Below are 18,148 nucleotides of genomic sequence, written 5' to 3'. Positions count from 1 at the left end.
GAGGATTGTTAATTGCATTTTTTTTTTATGATTTTTTTGCAAGGAAATACTGGACCAAAAGGACAAAAGGGAGAAAAAGGAAGTGGAAGCCTGGGAGGTAAGTTTATAGTTTCTGATGTTATTTTCTTTTCTTTTCTTTTTTTTAAAACTTAAGACCTTTATTAACAGGTGCTTGCAGTTTGTTGACTTTTTTGAAAAAATCAAGTTGTACACTCGTATTAAAAATGAAAAATGAAAAAAGTTCTTAAAAATCTCAACTTGACCAGATATGAAACAATTTAAAAACCTTTAAGGGTATATTGAGAAAAACTAGGCTTTAAACACACACACACACACACACACACACACACACACACACACACACACACACATTTCTGATTTCTGTGTGTAGCTTTGCAATAAATAAGTTTAGATATTATGGTCTGGATCTGGCAAAAAGGTTGAGAAATTCAGCATTGACTTATGGAGATTTTGTGGAAACTGTCCTAATTGAATATCTAAATTGGAGTAAAACAAAGAGTAAAGTATACAACTTTTTCAATCTCATTGCCTTTTTGTTGTTGTTGTTTTGTTTTGTCAATCATGGGGCTTGAACTCTGGGCCTGGGTGCTGTCCCTGAGCTCTTCAGCTCAAGGCGAGTGCTCTACCACTTGAGCCACAGTGCCACTTCTGATTTCTTGGTAGTTAATTGGAGATAAGAGTCTCAGGGACTTTCCTCCCTTGTCTGGCTTTGAACCTGGATCCTCAGATCTCAGCCTCCTGAGTAGCTAGGATTCTCGGCATGAGCCATAGGTGCCTGGCTCTCATTGCCTATTTTTGAAGAGTACTTTTTTTCTAAAAATTTCACCCAGGAAATTATATATGTATGTTTGTTTGTTTGTTTGAGTCAATTTCAATGGGCTAAAGAAAAATCAGGTTTATGAATGGAAGCAATTACAACCTCTTTATCCACTAAGTGAACTAACTAAATCCTCATGTATAGGAATTTGGACCAAGGAGGCTTGAAGGACTAATTAGCTCATAGGAGTGGAGGCTTTGGTTTAACTATTTACTTAGTAGTCATACTGTACATCCTAGACTTTTGAATCTACAACAAAACAGACCATAACAAGGTCCTTGTCTATAGGATGTAGACTTAATGCTGTATACATTGTATCTTAAAAAATAAAATGTGAGATAAGATCAATTTTCATGCCATAAATACTTTATTGAGTGCCTAGACCAAGGGTGCACAAATAGAATGACAGGATTATGGAGATGAATAAGGAACCCCAGTTAACTTTTCAGAATCAAAAGCCCTCTCTTCCTGTATCCTCGGTGAGAGATTATGTATGTGCTCATTTATGGAAATAATTGATACAAGGATCATAATCTATTCACTCAGGGGTCTGTTTTAGACCAAATTTTTTAAATCAAATTATAAAATGTAGATTGGCCAAAATCCTAGTTGGAATCGTTAAAATATAGATAATACCAATGCTTTTTTGAACAAAAAAACAATTGTTTTAACTTAATACTATGTCTGAGTTTTACATTTGGATAACTTAGGGTTATCATTACCAATATCAGCTATTAGAATGTTGTATAATTGTGATGTGTGCAAAGTTGGATAGCACAGAGTACTGAATGCCTTCTCAGTATCTTCTCTTGGTGTTATTTAGTGCTTTAATATTATATTAAGATAACAGAATCATGCATATCTCTTTCTTCTCTGTGTCCATTTATTTCTTTAAGATGATTTCTTGTCCACTGCTTACCTTTCACTCATTCTCCTTTTACTCCATTTAGTTTCAGCTGAGTTCTTTTAGTTTCTCTTCTTTATGTTTATCTCTATCTTTATTTTTTATCTTTTGTTCCCTATCTCTCTTCCCTGAGGCTTTCTCTGAGCTGCCAAACATTAACTCTAGTTGAGTTTGGCAAATAAAGAACTTCGTGTTTTTAGTCTATAAACTGAGCAGTCATGCTGTTTTCTGTTACCCGAGGTTATCAAAAGCTTGGGCCATTTTTTTCTGCTATGTTTAGAAATGTCAGCTGTAGACTTTTATGGCTATTTTACAGTTTATGCACATACTTTCTTTGAGAAAGCAATAAGTGAGCTATACTTGTATGTAGTCCTTGGATTCTTCATGCTTGCCCATGGCAAATTTATAAAATAACACTACAATGTTTCAAAAAGGAAGAACAATATACATATATATCTAATATTATAGATCCCATATTTTTAGTTTTTAAGTTGTTATACTAGTCACTTATCTGTCGTTACATATGGCTGTATTTTGGTTTCTCTCAATACCTACATGTTCTAATATATACTTAGACTGCATTTATCTTGAATACTTTATGATTTTATTGCCTTTGATTTATCTTTAATTAACAGTGTTTTATTAAATACTGTTATACATGATCTTGTGAGAATACTTTTTAATAGAGGATTTATAGGGAGTAGAAACAATGGTTCAAAGGTTATATGCATTTTATAATTTGACAGTTTTCACGTGGCTCAAAAAGATGCTGCCAAATATCATAATGCTTGATTCCCCATATCTTTAATTCAGGCCTATGACAATCATACAGAATTATGCTTGCCAACTTTTTATATACTTTAGGCATGATACAAATACAATAAAAATAATGATTGATTTCTTCCTTTAGAGAGATGAATTCTTACAAATTCTATAAGGTCCAAGACTTCATTATTTAGTTGTGATCATTGTGTTAAAAACAATATTCCCCGGCTGTCTTTCACAAGGAATAAGCATTTGATTTGGAAAAGAATCTGGTAAAGTAGCTCATCTGGACCAGTACGAGCCTTTTAGGATCCAATGGGGTGGGAAGGACAATCAATTCTGCCCCCTCGCTAAAAGGCCTTTCACCTCTGGACAGGTCATCGTTACTACTGACTTCCAGACCCCTTTTCGGCTCCTCCAAATGACCTTGGTTTGCATATCTGGCTTCTGCCTGGCTTTCTCTTCTCATCCATGGTACTGTTCCAGCCTCTGCTGCCATGCTCATAGCATTGCCCTCTCCCTCACCATCACCCCCATTCTCTACCACTTCCAGCCTGAATGCCCTCATTTGATGACATGTGGGATGCTCCATTCCATCTGTAGGTACCAGGGTAGAAGCCCTCTGCTGTCCATTGGGTTCCAGGAGAAATCTCATGAGTTACTGGTTATTTGTGAAATTTCAAAGTAGAAAATATTGTTGTCAAGCAGAGGTAGGCTTAAGTCTATGCATTCATTCATTTAGCATTCATTCATTCCTCTGTTTAGCAGGTGTACAAGCATACCTCCTAGAGCTAATGTTGACAGCTAAGCTAATAAAAGAGATTCTGTCTTTGATTTATAAGGACAGTTCTCCCTGAGAGATACACACAAATAAACATATCAGAATTGTTCTAGGAGAAATAATAGAACTGTATAGTTACATAATAGAGACAAGTATTTTTCATTCCTTAGAATATAATAAAGTAGATTTATTTTTGATTTGCTTAGTTTATCTTCCTGGCTCCTTATTCTCCAAACTAGTAGTATATTTTTTCTTCAAAACTTAAAGTGAAGTAAAATGGAGCTTAGTTATTCAACACATTTGACCCAAAACTTGTTTCCTTAATTACCTTTCCATTTCAAACTGAAACATGCTATAATCACAAAAAATAATGCTGACCACTTTTTCTTCCAAAAACTTCTTCCATATTTTAAATTTAGGCTCTCAAGAAAATATGCTAGTAGAAATGAATATTTTGTGTAGGTGAAGGAAGAGACGGAAAGTAAATAAATATTTTTTTAAAAAGCAGGAAAAATAAGAAAAGCCCAGGCAAAAAAGGAATTGAGAAAAGGTGTGGGATTCTGTGTTATTTTTTTAGTGCCTCTGAGAAAAGTAATAGGCCACATTTTTACAACTTTCTTTCCTTCAAGTTTTCACACATAGCCTCAAGGTTCTCACTATTAAAATAGTAGTAGAATTCTAAGTCATATGCCTACATGTATCTCAACACTATTTTTATTCCCTGCCCTGTCAAATGTTCATACCAATACCTACCTCACAGGGTTGTTGTGAGGAGCAAATGAGATATTATGTGTTTGAAAATGTTCTGTAAAGTCATAAAGTGCTTTGAAGTCATAAGATTTGGTTCATTGTGGTCTTTCTGAATGGAAACTGCTATTTCTTGCTGACAATCATGAATGTTAAGTCTGTAGTCAGAACTGGAGTGAAAGGAGAGAAAATAAAATAGAAATGTCAGAAGTTAATTAAACATCACAGCTGAAAAGAGAGAGGCTGAGGATTAAGTGAAGACTGTACATTAGATAGATAGATAAGATACAAGTGTGATCAGATCATAAACCAATGAGTTTGTCTGAGCAAGGAGCATTAGTTAAAAGAAAATGAAGTGACTACAAGGTACACTCCATAGTCTGGAGGTCAGAACAAAAGAGTCTAGACTGTGAAGGACAAAGACTGAGCCTGACACTTCTATTCAGTGAATTTCAAGAAAAGTTGAAATAAATTAGAATTGCCAATGGTACTGGACTGGTATGACCAAAATCTCCAGGGAAAGGGGAAGGAGAATTGAGCATTGCCCATATAGTCCTCAATAGTAAGAAATCATCAACCCCATATGGCTAGCATAAACATCTAGACCTTGTTCAGAAAGACTGTGGGGGACTTCGTGTAGACCTCATTGGCTACAGAATGGTCCTGATCTCAGAGATATTGGGAAACAACTCCAAGATATTCAATTCTCAACTCATCTCATATCCCAAGCTGAACATAGCATTTTCATTGTGAAATACTAACCCAAACGCTCCAAATTAGGAAGAAAAACCTTTGCTTCTCTCTTTAGATAGAAATCAATGCTGAATACTCATTCAAATGCACAAATTATACCAACTTCAATAATGTATACAGATGAGAAAAGTAGACTTTACCAAATTCTAATGCTACTTTTATTAAATTTTATGCTGCAACTCTAAGTAGGAAGGTAGATATTGCAGTCAAGCAAAAGAATACCTTCTGTACACCTAAGCACTTTGTTTTTGTTTTTGTTTTTTTGGATTTTTTTTTGTCAGTCGTGGGGCTAGAACTCGGCTTGGGCGCTGTCCCTCAGCTCTTCAGCTCAAGGCTAGCACTCTACCACTTGAGCCACAGTACCACTTCCAGCCATTTCTGTTTATGTGATGCTGAGGAATCGAACCCAGGGCCTCATGCATGTGAGGCAAGCACTCTACCACTGAGCCACCTTCCCAGCCTCATCTAAGCTTTGTGAGAGTTTGTCTTAAATTGTCCATTACTTCTTCCTAGTTTCTTTGTTTTATTATACATTGCTTTGGCCCAATAAGACTATAGGTCTGAAGCAAATTTTGACCTTTGTATTTTGAATTTATTTTTCTTTGGTTTGATTTTTATTAAAGACTCGGGTCTATCTTACATGGATTCTAGTCTTTCCCATATTATTCAGTTGCTTAAACTAAAGCCTTTTCCCAACACTAATTATGATAATGGACATTTGCAGGACATTTGCCTATACCATACACTTTAGATTCATTATCCTATCTAATTCTCAGAAAAGCCATAAAGTTGAAAACTGTTAGCATCCCTATTTATCCTATTAGAACCTACAATTTATAAAGTCAAAGGGCAGAAAACCAAAGCCACATCAGTCTCTGAAGTCATCCTTTCAGTTCTTGTACACATTAGTTTTGTATTATATATAAATACTACAGATATTTGATGTGCAGGATGCGAAAGTAGGGGAAGACAGGAAATCCTGAAGAGTTTCTACGTGGCAAAGGATATACCTAACAAGATAAAAACAAAGTCCACAGAAAGCGAGAAGATCTTTACTAGTGATGTATCAGACAAGGGTCTCATATCTAAAATATATTTAAAGCTCAAAAAATTAACCACCCCCAAATATAACCTGAAAGAATCAACAGCCCAATTAATGAATTGGCTAAAAACTTAGAGAGATACTTCTCAGAACAAGAAGAATGGCCAATAGATACATGAAGAAATGTTCATCTCTGACCAAAAAAGAAATGAAAATCAAAACAGCATGGAGATTCCATCTCACTCTAGTTATAATGGCCATTATTAAGAAAACTGGGCAGGTGCTGGTGGATCACACTCATAATCCTAGATATTCAGGAGGCTGAGATCTGAGGATCATGGTTCAAAGCCAGCCTGAGCAGGAAAGCCCGTAAGACACTTATCTCCAATTATGCACCAGAAAACTGCAAGTGTCTCTGTGGCTCCAAGTGTTAGAGCTATAGCCTTGAGTGAAAAAGCTCAGGGATAGTGCCCAGGCCTGAGTTCAAGCCCCACAATAAAAAAAAAAGTAAGAAAGAAAAGGAGAGAAAAAAGAAAAGAATAGAAAAGAAAACTAACAATAACAAATGCCAGCAAGGATGTGGCCAAAGGGAACTGTACTACATGGTTGGTGGAATGTAAGCTTGTTCAACCACTCTGGAAAGCAGTATGGAGGTTTCTCAAAAGACAATCTAGTTTTCTAGAATGATCTTAATAAGTTGAAGACACTAAGGAGACAAAAGTTCTTACGGTATATCAAATTCCAAAACAAGCATTCCCAGTTCATCTTTGTTTATTTCCATTTTCATAACCTCGCCACACATTGTGGCCCACAGTTTCTCCCCTAAGTATATTACTCAGAACCTAATCTTCCTGCAATGCTCATAAAGCTCCTATTATCACTAATGAGAGTTACTAATGTGCACCAGGGGAAGAGCTACCTGTTAATATTCTATCTTTATCTCAGTAACTCGCACAGTTTTAACATTTTCAGTAGCATTTAGCTGATTTGATATGTCTCCGTTTATTGTATCTTTTTTAACTCCACAATATACTTTTCTCAGTAGCACTACTTATGACCTAGCAGAGCAGATTACACTATCCCTGAGCATGCATGGTGGTAAGTAAATTAGATAAATGCTGCTCATTCATCACAGTTATTCTGTGTTCAACGTTGTCTGTGATTCCACAAATTGTTGCTAAATACCTAACAGCCTTCCATTAACACAATATATGTGTACCTTAATAGTGTGATAACTAATATGTGTTGTAAATTGACATAGAGATCTAAATCAGTAATGGATCAAGTAGCTAACACTTGTCCTATTTAGTCTCTATCCCAAATGACTCTTAAAGCCTTACTCATACCAGAGCCAATTAGAAGGGGAAAAAAATCAATACAACTCCACCCAAGTGTTTTGCATTGGCACATTTGAAACTCATCTAGTATATGCAAGCTTGTAGACAGAAAGAGAGAGGCCTGTCACACTGCCTTTCATCCCACCACAACTTCTGAGGAAGCAAATGGCTCTGTCCCTCTCCTGAGAATGAATAATGCCTTCCTGTTTGCAGACAGAAATTTAACCTTACATGTACCAAATATTTATTCTGCTCAACTTAAAACACTTTCTAAGTATAGGCTCATAACCTATTATTTTCCCCCCTCTGCCTATCTTCTCTGGAAACATACTGTCCTTAGAATATGAATCTCAACAAAAAATATCCAGAAGCACAGATACTCAGCTTGCTTGTACTTGCAGTGCCCAAGAAATCCTCTCCATTTTGCTTTAACCTCTACAGTGATGGGGAGTGTCCAGCCCTGTGGCCATAGGAAGTTCTTCGTCACCATTTGGTACATGACAGACATACCTGTACTTCTCATATGCATCTCAGTGACTTATCCACGAGCATCTGCTTGTATTGATTATCTGTGTGGCCCATGAACGATGCTCTAAAAAACCATTGAACCATACGAAGAAAAAAAAAGCTGCCCACTCTTTAGTTATTCCCCTTTCCTGCTTCCTCTAAATTCTTATGTGCTGCTTGATTCACTTCAAATTAAAAGTACTTGAATCCCAGGCATTCTAGGAAGCTAGTTAAGGATTCCAATGTGAAGTAATTAGGAAAGTGACTCTATTTTCTTTGATACTGTCTGAATTTTCACTTCTAGAACTACTGAAAGGTAAATCCATAGGAACAAACCATTCAATTTCCATGTGCAGTGTTTCCACAAAATCTGCACATGGCATAAATGATGATGCATTCTATTATAAACAATCTTTCAGCCCAATCTCTCTCTTGTTACATTTCCAGTCCTGATACCCACTTCATCTATGCCCAGGAATACATTTTTTCCACAAAACAAGGTATAACATTTTGATCAGAGAAAATCCAAATTGAAACATCTAATGAAGTAAATACTTTTTGCAAATTTTAGCTAAGAGTAGTTTTCTGTTGTGGTCCTGTTGGGAGTCAAGTTCATGGTGTGTGTGTGTGTGTGTGTGTGTGTGTGTGTGTGTGTGTGTGTGTGTGTGTGTGTGTGTGTGTGTGTGTTAGTCCAGCTGAGCACATTCCCACACTCAAATAGGAAAAGTAATCTTTGTTTTCTTGAGATATGGTCCAGGTTTGTAGTCCAGGCTGTGCTTGAGCACAAGATTCTCTTGCACCAGCTTCCTGTGTACTGAGACTACAATCAAATACGACCATGCCTGACTGAAAGGAATCATTTTTGAAGGGAGGTTTTCTGTGTGTTCAAATCACAACAAAGCAGGTATGGGTCCTTAATTCTCATCTGTAAATGAAAAATCTTGTGTTTTCAAGTTTATACCCACTTGAGGTTCTTCTGTTTAACCTCTAATTTACAAATATTCAATAACAAACCATAAGTGAGACAAAGAAGTATATATTCATTCATCTGCTTGCTTGTGCTGCCAAAACAGAATGCCACTGACTAGATAGCTCCAATCAAAGACATTTGTTTTCCCTCCATTTTTGTATCAGAAGGGCAACATCAAGATGTCAAAAGTGTTGGTTTCTCCTGAGATTTTATTTCTTAGCTTGCAAACGGCATCCTCCTCCTATGACTTCCACTGGGAGCCTGAGCACTGAACTCTTGCTGAGTTTTCTCTTCAGAAATGCCAGCTGTATTGAGATAGGCTCCATTCTTATCTCGGTAAATGCCCTATCTCCAAATCCAGTCACATTGGGGGTTAGTAGTTTATCATATGAATTTGGTAGGAACACATTAAGTCCCTAACAGGACTTCACACCTTCTTAGGTATGAAAAATTCTTCAAGCACCAAAAAGGAAAGTTGATCCTCTGTCTGTGGCTGTTGATAGTCTCTTGTCCTATGTCTAAATCTTTGCAGTCCAAGAATCCTCTTGTTCTTAAAAGAGGGCCTAAATTATGCCATAATTATATTTGGGACATTTTGGTGTTTCAAGTTATGAAAGCAATTTCAGTTTGATTTGTTTGTTACTAATATTATATTTTCACATTTCATGATTTTTTATGTGATAGTGTTTCATAAATACATAATTAATTTTAATGAGATTGGTGACAGAGAATGAGCTTAACTTCCTTCACTACTCATATATTTGTATATTAAAAAAGTTACAATCACTTGTATACTTCCTCAAATATTAATTACTGATATATTTGTTAAAAAAAGTTAAGTAGAGGGGAACAAAATGTTGTCCAATCAAGTAGAATAATTACAGATTAGAAAAGATGAATTTTATTTCAGACATAATAAGATCCAGGAGTTCAAATTATATCATTTCGGCTCTGTCTCTCTGCATTTATGTCTTCCTCTTTGAACCATCATGTTCATTGTCATGTAGGCTCTGGTTGTGTGCTGCATTATCTTTAATTCTTGCCATGTCTGAGAAAGATTACTACCTTCTTTCCTTCAGAAACACTGGGTGGCCCTGGACTTTTCCTCTGATGCAGTGCCCAGAAGATATAAATACCCAGATGTGGGAAGGCAGAATTGCTCTTCAGAATCCCAAAATGTGCAGGGCACAGAGCACTGAAAAAGTGGTCCAGCCTTAGTAAGAAATATTCTTATTGATTGCTTATTGCAGTATACAAGTAAGGATCTGTTTAATGCAAAAGAGTAATTGTAACAGATGTGTGTTATTCCAGTTGCTCTAAGGCTGTGGGAACATTGGAATAACCTCTAGGACTCTGTCCTTTACAGATGACTGGACTTAACAAAGCTTCATTTTTCAGGGCCTTGTGTCTTTGGTGAGTGAAGTAGATTTATATAATGGCTTTTTCGGGATCTGAAAAGCAACTTCATTAAGAAATTACCTTTTATTATGTGATATTTTGATGCCATATCACATTTTCACAATCATTAGGACAGAAATCTAAACTTTCAAAATATAATTGCATTAAGAGTAGAATTGGTGTGCTTCAAGGCAAGGCCTTGAGTCCATCCCCATCACAGTCATTTAAGATTTTGTGTATGTGTGTGTGTGTGTAGGGGGTCCAGTCATGGGCCTGAACTCTGGGCCTGGGCTCTGTCCCTCAGCTCTTCAGCTCAAGGCTAGTGCTCTACCACTTGAGCCACAGCGCCACTTCTGGCTTTTTTTTCCTGCTTATGTGGTGCTGAGGAATCAAACCCAGGGCCTCATGCATATAAGGGAAGCGCTCTACCACTGAGCCACCTTCCCAACCCCATCACAGCCATTTAAAAGCCCTCTGAGCCACTTTTCAAACTCTGCAAAGTACCTCATAGACTATATAGCTTCTTTAAGTACTTATCTTGAGGGACCTATTACTCTGTTGTTTTCCCATGAGAATTTTGAGCTATTAATAACCAGTGCAAAACCACACAACTGGTGAATGTGTAGCAGATCTACAGTCTGAATCTTAGTTTATTTGATTTTAAATTCCTTTCATTAATTTAAAGAAATTAAAAAGTGCCTTTCCCTAAGCCTTCCCTCAAACTTCTTCAAAATATATCTATAAGCAAAATCAACCTTCACAACCATCCAATAAGGCCATTACAAAAGTTTTCATAATAAATAAAATAAGCTTAAAATGCAATCAGATCTTTTCTGCTTGTCTGGTAAGATTATCCTAGACGTATACTAGATATTGCAAATAAGGGAAACTATGGGACCTATGTTTCTTTGGGCCTGGCTTACTTCACTTAATATAATTTTTTCCAAGTCTTTCTGTTTCCTAACAAATGGGACAATGCCATTATTTCTGATGAAGGCATAGAATTCCATTGTGTATATATACCACATTTTCTTGATCCAGTCATCTGCTGAGGGGAATCTGGGTTGGTTCCATATCTTAGCTATGGTAAATAATGCTGCTAAACATAGTTGTGCTGGTAGCTATAATATGGCCTTGTTTGTGATCATTTGGGTAAATGCCTCAAAGTGGGATTGCTGGGTCATAGGGGAGCTCTATGTGGACTCTTTTGAGGAACCTCCATACTGCTTTCCAAAGTGGTTGAACAAGTTTATACTCCCACAAACAATGCATGTACATATGACCATATAAGAGGATGCTAAGCAAAATGAATTCCAACATAGGGACAGAAGAGGTTTTTTTCTTTGTCGCTTTGTTTCTAATGTACTATGTGATTCTTTTGTTTCTTGTGTATGTTCTTCCCCCATGATATAACCCCTGTTTTCACTGTATTTGATTCTGGCCCTTCATCTTGTATATATATTTTTCTAATTTGGGGAGCAGAAGGGAAATAACAAAATGCTGAACCAAGGATACAGGTTAACCCATTTTAACAATGAGAAGTACAAGACACTATGTTGAAAACGAACTTTACAACTTCAGTGGGGAAGGGATGGGGAGGAGTTGAGGAGGTGGGGAGGGAGGGATAGTAGGGGAAAAACAAAGGAGGTAGTAAAACAATGCTTAATAGGAAATGTAATCACTGCCTTACTCATGTAACTGTAACCCCTCTGTACAGTATGTTTACCATAAACACTATTAAAAATGCAATCAGATGAAACTGTAAACAGAGTCATAAAGTGAGATTTCAGCCCAGCTTGGACTGGAATCTGTTTTTCCTCTTGGTCCTGTCTGGAGATTTATTCTGCAACAAGATAATAGACTTGGCCCTTTTTTGATTAATGAGAATTGGGGCCATCTTGAAATAATCCATTTGGTACTTTGATCTAATGGCTTCCATATTGAGATCCTCCTTAAAAGAGGTATTCTCTGTCATTTCTATTATTATAAACAAAACTTGTCAGTTTATATTTTTTTCATATTTCTGAAGAGTTTGTACAAATGGTCAGGTAAATAGAAGGAATCGTTTTCCAGAGAAGCCGCAAATAAAAAATCCACAGATGTTAGATGTGAATTATGGCCCGTTTTGTTGGGTGCAGGTGTAATGAAGACTAAACACAAATGTCTTCTATCAATGCCAGTCATTCAGATTGTTTACCACATGCAGAGATACCTGAGTACTTCTAAGCATCAGCAAAACATAGCACACAATGTCAGGGAAAATGCATATTGTCTTTCAATCTCCTCCAACTCCATCTCAATGTATAATGACTGTTATTTTCCTTTTATGAAAAGTCATAAAATTCTATAGTGATTTGTCAGCACTGCCAAGAACTGGGTAGATGAAACGTGAATAGGCCAAATTGGGGACATTTTGATCCCCAATTGTCACATCCGAAGTTCCCTTGCAGCCTATGACTTCTCAGGTTTTCAGAATGACTTTCAAAAAGAAAATATATTTCACTTAATATAATTTTTTCCAAGCCTTTCCATTTCCTAACAAATGGGGAAATGTCATTCTTTCTGATGGAGGCATAGAATTCCATTGTGTATATATACCACATTTTCTTGATCCATTCATCTATTGAGGGGCATCTGGGTTGGTTCCATATCTTAGCTATGGTAAATAATGCTGCAATAAACATAGTTGTGCTGGTAGCTTTAGTGTGGTCTTTTTTGTAAACATTAGGGTAAATGCCCAAAAGTGGGATTGCTGGGTCATAGGGGAACTCTATGTGGAGTCTTTTGAGGAACCTCCATACTGCTTTCCAAAGTGGTTGAACAAGTTTACATTCCCACCAACAATGAAGTAAGGTTCCTTTCTGTCCACATCCCCTCCAGCATCTGTTGTTGTTAGAGTTCTTGATTTTTGCTGTTCTAACTGGAGTGAGGTGATATCTCAATGTTGTTTTGATTTGCATTTCTTTTATGGCTAGGGATGTTGAACATTTCTTCATGTGTCTATTGGCCATCCTTCTTTCTTCTTCAGAGAAGCTTCTCTTTAAGTCTTTCGCCCACTTACTTATTGGGCAGTTGTTTCTTTGAGGATTTGTTGTTGGGTGGTTTAACTTTTTGAGTTCCAAGTATATTTTAGATATGAGACCCTTGTCCGTTGTATGGCTAGTAAAGATCTTCTCCCAGTCCGTGGGCTTTCTATTGATCTTGCTAGCTATGTCATTTGCCCTGCAGAAGCTCTGCAACCTTATACAATCCCATTTGTCCAACCTTTCTTTGATTTGTTGTGTTTCCGGGTCTCTATTCAGAAAATTTCGGCCTGAGCCAAGGAGACCCAGGGTTTCTCCTATTCCATCCTGTAATGTTTTCAGAGTGTCTGCTTTGAGTTCAAGGTCTTTGATCCATTTGGAGTTGATTCTGGTGCAGGGTGATATATAAGGATCTAGCTTTAGTTTTCTACCTGTAGTTAACCAGTTTTGCCAGCACCATTTACTGAAGAGGCTGTCTGTCTTCCATTCTATTGTTTTAGCTCCCTTATCGAAGATTAGATGGCTATAGGTCTGTAGGTTCATTTCTGGGTTTTCAATTCTATTCCATTGGTCCTGAGGTCTGTTCTTATGCCAATACCAAGCTGTTTTGATTACTATGGCTTTATAGTAGAGTTTGAAATTTGGTATTGATATTCCTCCAGCAGTGTTCTTTCCGTTGAGGAGCGTTTTTGCTATTCGGGGTCTTTTATTGTTCCATATGAATTTTTGGATAGGTCCCATGGTTTCCCTTATTTGCAATATCTAGTATAGGTATGAGTCAAGCGGAAAAAGTCAGAGAAGGTGATGTTAGGAAAACGAAACCTCAAATATGTATTTTAATGTTTTTGTTTCTTTCATGCATGTGTTTCTAACGCATTTATAAGATTATTTCTTGGTTGCTTTGTATGTCCCTCCCCCACAGTGTAACCCCTGCTTTCACTATATTTGATGTCAGTATAACATGTGGAGGAGATGGGGACAAACAAGTCGTTTAAGGATTCAGGTGGAACTGTTGCAACAATGAGAAGTACAAAATGTCATGTCAAAACCAGCTTTACAATGTCGGAGGGGGGGGAGGGGGGGTATGATTGGGTGGGGGGGAGGGGGGAGGCTGGGAAGGGAGGTGAAGGGTAAACAAAGGAGGAGGCTGCAATGCTTGGTAAGAAATGTATGCATTATCCTGACCATGTAATTGTAACCCCTCTGTACAGTATGTTCTCAAATAAAATAAAATAAAATTAAAAAAAAAAAAAAAAAAAGTAAAAAAAAAAAAAAAAAAAAAAAAAAAAAGAAAATATAATTAATTCTATGATGACTGCTTACATTGTACTTCACAGTTTAAAATACATTTTTCACATATCGCCATTTTGATACCTCAATCCTAGATAATGGGGATTATTATATATCATTTATAAGTGAGCAAAATAGAACTCAAAGGGGCTAGATCACTTACCAATGCCCACAGCTTGAAAGTAGAGATGTGAAGACATTTACAAGTTTGATCTGAAACTTACATTTCAGAAGGCAAGAAGCATGCTAACTTAAATTATGCAATTGTATAATGAGAACTTTCTAAATAAGCCTTGTTCAATTCTTGATAGATGCTCTGATTTTTTTGTGTGTTCTAGGATTTTAATAGAAGAACAAAAATTTAAACAACTCACAAAGATGTAAATTAAATTATTCTTTAGGAAAGTTTTGAAGTTCTCCTTCTAAGTACACCTAGAAATTCAGACTCACTTAAAAATGAAACACTAACCCATGACAAGATTGTTGGAAAATGACAGTAAATACCCCAATAATGAACACTAACATTTCTTGAAGATAACAATGTATTTCTTCGAAATGTAGCATTTTATTTAATTGGCAATTTTAAACACCAAGTTTGATTTTCACCTTAAATATGCCTTTGATTTTTTTCATGATTGTTGTTGTAAAGGTGCTATACAGAGGGGTTCCAATTTTACATAAGTTAGGTAATCAATACATTTCTTTTTGAAGTGTCACCGCTGCCCTCATTTTCTCCCAGTTTTTCTGCCCAGACACCCCTGTAAACATTGTATGTTTCATTTTTAACAGTGTTCAGTGAGTATCACTGTTGTATTTGTTCACCCTTTGTTCCATCTTTTGTGCGCTCTCTAACCCTCCCTCAAACAGATAAACTTACAAATGAGACAAAAGGTACAGAAAACAAAAACAGCAACAAAGGAGAAAAAATCCAAAATAACAACAAAAAAAAACTCTTGATAGTTTTTGAAAATTGAGAAACAAAATAAAGAAAGAGAGAGAAAGGAAAAGAAAGAAAGAGAGAGAAAGAAAGAAAGAGAAAGGAAGAAATAAAGAGGAAGGAAAGAAGGAAGGAAGGAAGGAAGGAAGGAAGGAAGGAAGGAAGGAAGGAAGGAAGGAAGGAAGGAAGGAAGGAAGGAAGGAAGGAAAGAAGGAAGGGAGGGAGGGAGGGAGGGAGGGAGGAAGGAAAAATTTCTCAGCTAGCATAGCACTAAATCTTTCTCCCTGGTCATTCTCCTCAGTCTCTACTCTTCCATCATAATAATTTCATGCATTTCCTCTCTACTTAGATTACCTTATAGTGTTCACTTTATTTTGAGATCTCCAAAATTACTATATCCCCCAACTTCTGAAATAAATAAAACTGTTACAGTTTTATTTCATGTCGGTGGCTCTGTATCTTTTGTTACATAATTTTTATAGATAAATTTAGTTCTCTTTCTTCAGGCAAATTGTATTCTGGCTTATACATCTCATAATTAGGTACCTCATTTAAAATATTCAAAATAACTAGTTCCTTTCTGAATTTTGATATTAGAAAATCCTTCAGTACAAACTCTAATCACATATAAATATTTTTAATTTCTTTAATATATGTGGAAACAACATTGTAATAAATTTAATTCCAAAACACCTAATTCCAATGAGTTATGTACACACACGAGAGAGAGAGAGAGAGAGAGAGAAATATGAATATGTAAAGAATATATACGTATGTTTCTCCAATTACAGTGAATTTATGCCCTGTTAAACCTACCATATGTTGAAAATATTGAGTCAAAAATACATTTAATATGCCTTACCTACCAAACCTCGCTCAACATTCCAGCACTCTGTAGCACCTGAGTTATTTCTCCTCTGGGTCTCAGGTGTGTTGGAGCTGCAGCTCACCGACACTGTCCTGTATGGAGAGAAGACAAAAAATGATATATTACTTTTCTAGACAAAAATCAAAATTGCAAGTTTAGTTCCTGGTGGGTGTGTTTTGCTTTTGCACTATCATAGAGTGCAAAAGTGATTAAGCCAAACTACAATTCAAGGACTGTCTGTAATTGGAGTGAAATAGTTACATCCTTCAAGATAGCCAGTTCAAAACAAAACATAAGAAAACAATCCAGAACTAGATATGTGGCTCAAGGAATAGAGAGCCAGCTGGGAGCAAATGAGTAAGAGTAAGTGGCCTTGAATTTAAGCCCTTCCCCACAAAAATGCATATACACATGACTAAGTATATTACTTTAACTATTCTATTCTGTTATAGTTAATATATTTCGGTTTACTCTACCTTTAAAAATATACTTGAACAAATAAAACAAGTACTGGAATTGTTAACTTTTACTGTGGTTGGAATCATTGCTCCAGATTGGATTATAAATTTATTTCTTCTTTTGAAAATTATATGCTCTTATTTTTCTTTTGATGGTTTTATAGTCATAGAGTATAAATGAGTTGTTTGTAATACCTGCTTTGCATACATTTTTGTTCTAAATACAGGCATTACAAAGAAGAAAATAATTTATCAGTACTGTGTGCTCAAGAACTAGGAAATAAAAACACTGATATTTTCTTTAGAAAGTTAAACTGTAGAATGCACAATGAATCAGAACTGATATCCATCAAATCACCTAACCTGATTGAATATATTAACACATATAAAGAACATGCACAGGGCATTCCCAGAGGCAAGACTCTCACTATGTCTCATTATAAATTAATAAATTAATTAAACTAATAATTCTCTCATTGAGATTTGGTTTCCCTGAAGTCTGCCCTTGGGGAAACAATGTCCTTGTTGAGAAGATTCGAATATTCCAGTTTTTGAGGCAATTACATTTCTGGTTGTAAATTGAATTGACATTTAGTCCCAAGATTCTGTTTAACATTAGTCTGCTAGTAAGTGATATACCCTCTCTCTGAGCCAATAAAAATCAAGTTTCAGAATGTGTCAGACTTCTAATCAGATCCTTCCACTGAGCCCTTATACTTTACACACTCTTCTCAGTACAGAGCCCTTTATTTTTTCCCATGGTAAGACTTACGTCTATGCCAGTTAAGTCAGTCTTTCCTTCCCTATTTCTCTTACATTTCTCTATACATGGAACTGTATTTTCTCCAGAGTCTTGTCAAACTATTAAAATCTATTCTCTTGTTTAGTCTTTTGAGAATTTGTCTATTCCATGAGCTCATCTCATGGAGTCCTTGTATTACAACAAGCTCATGCATGTGTTCATTCATTCATATAGTAACTTCATTAAGGGACCACCAAGCAACTTCCATGCTGTAACTAACCATAGAATCTCAATCTGGTGGGTGGGGAAAAGAGTTTACAGGTCTTTGGAATGGACAAGTAGTGCTAAAGGAACCTGGCAAAGGTAAGTTATACACACCAATGACAGTGGCTGCCAACAGGACAGGATAGGAAGGGAAGATTGAAGGAAACATTTCATGCAGAGACCAAAGCCCCAGCAACAAAGAAGATTGAGGAGATTAAGGCTTGTGCCAAAAATTCCAGTAGCTAAATAATTGGCATGAAAGGACCAATGAAGGGAGACTTGGGCATTTTCTCTAAAATGTAAGGAAAGATCAATCATACCCTTACTTATCCAGAGGTCATTTGACAGAGATAACCCTACTGAACACCTCTACCAGCCTAGTCTATGCTACTTACAGCTGTGTTAATGTTACTGGAAAGTACCAGTGATCAAATACCTGCCTTACATGCTGTATTGTGTCTGTCATACTATTCATCTCCCCTGCTGCAGCCTAATCACAGTCATAGACAATGCTAAAACCAATA

The 18,148-nt window shown here is 36.3% G+C and overlaps 1 protein-coding gene across 4 annotated transcripts in view; it reads left to right on the top strand.

Annotated features, from left to right (window-relative positions):
* Positions 1–18,148, top strand: part of Msr1 (macrophage scavenger receptor 1) — a 66,397-nt gene that overhangs the window by 32,852 nt on the left and 15,397 nt on the right. For 2 of the 4 annotated variants that reach the window (XM_042701645.1, XM_042701654.1), the window contains exon 8: positions 44–97. In XM_042701645.1, the coding sequence (XP_042557579.1) occupies positions 44–97 (54 nt within the window). Of the gene's footprint in view, positions 1–43; positions 98–2,875; positions 4,126–18,148 lie in introns of those variants that run through there. The other 2 variants (XM_042701665.1, XM_042701673.1) reach the window with 2 other exon arrangements.

Source organism: Dipodomys spectabilis, unplaced genomic scaffold (genome assembly GCF_019054845.1).
Source record: "Dipodomys spectabilis isolate Male_0828 unplaced genomic scaffold, ASM1905484v1 ptg000009l, whole genome shotgun sequence".
NCBI classification, from domain to species: Eukaryota; Metazoa; Chordata; class Mammalia; order Rodentia; family Heteromyidae; genus Dipodomys; species Dipodomys spectabilis.
Note: the sequence above shows the minus strand (reverse complement) of the source record. Positions and strands in the feature narration are given on the sequence as shown.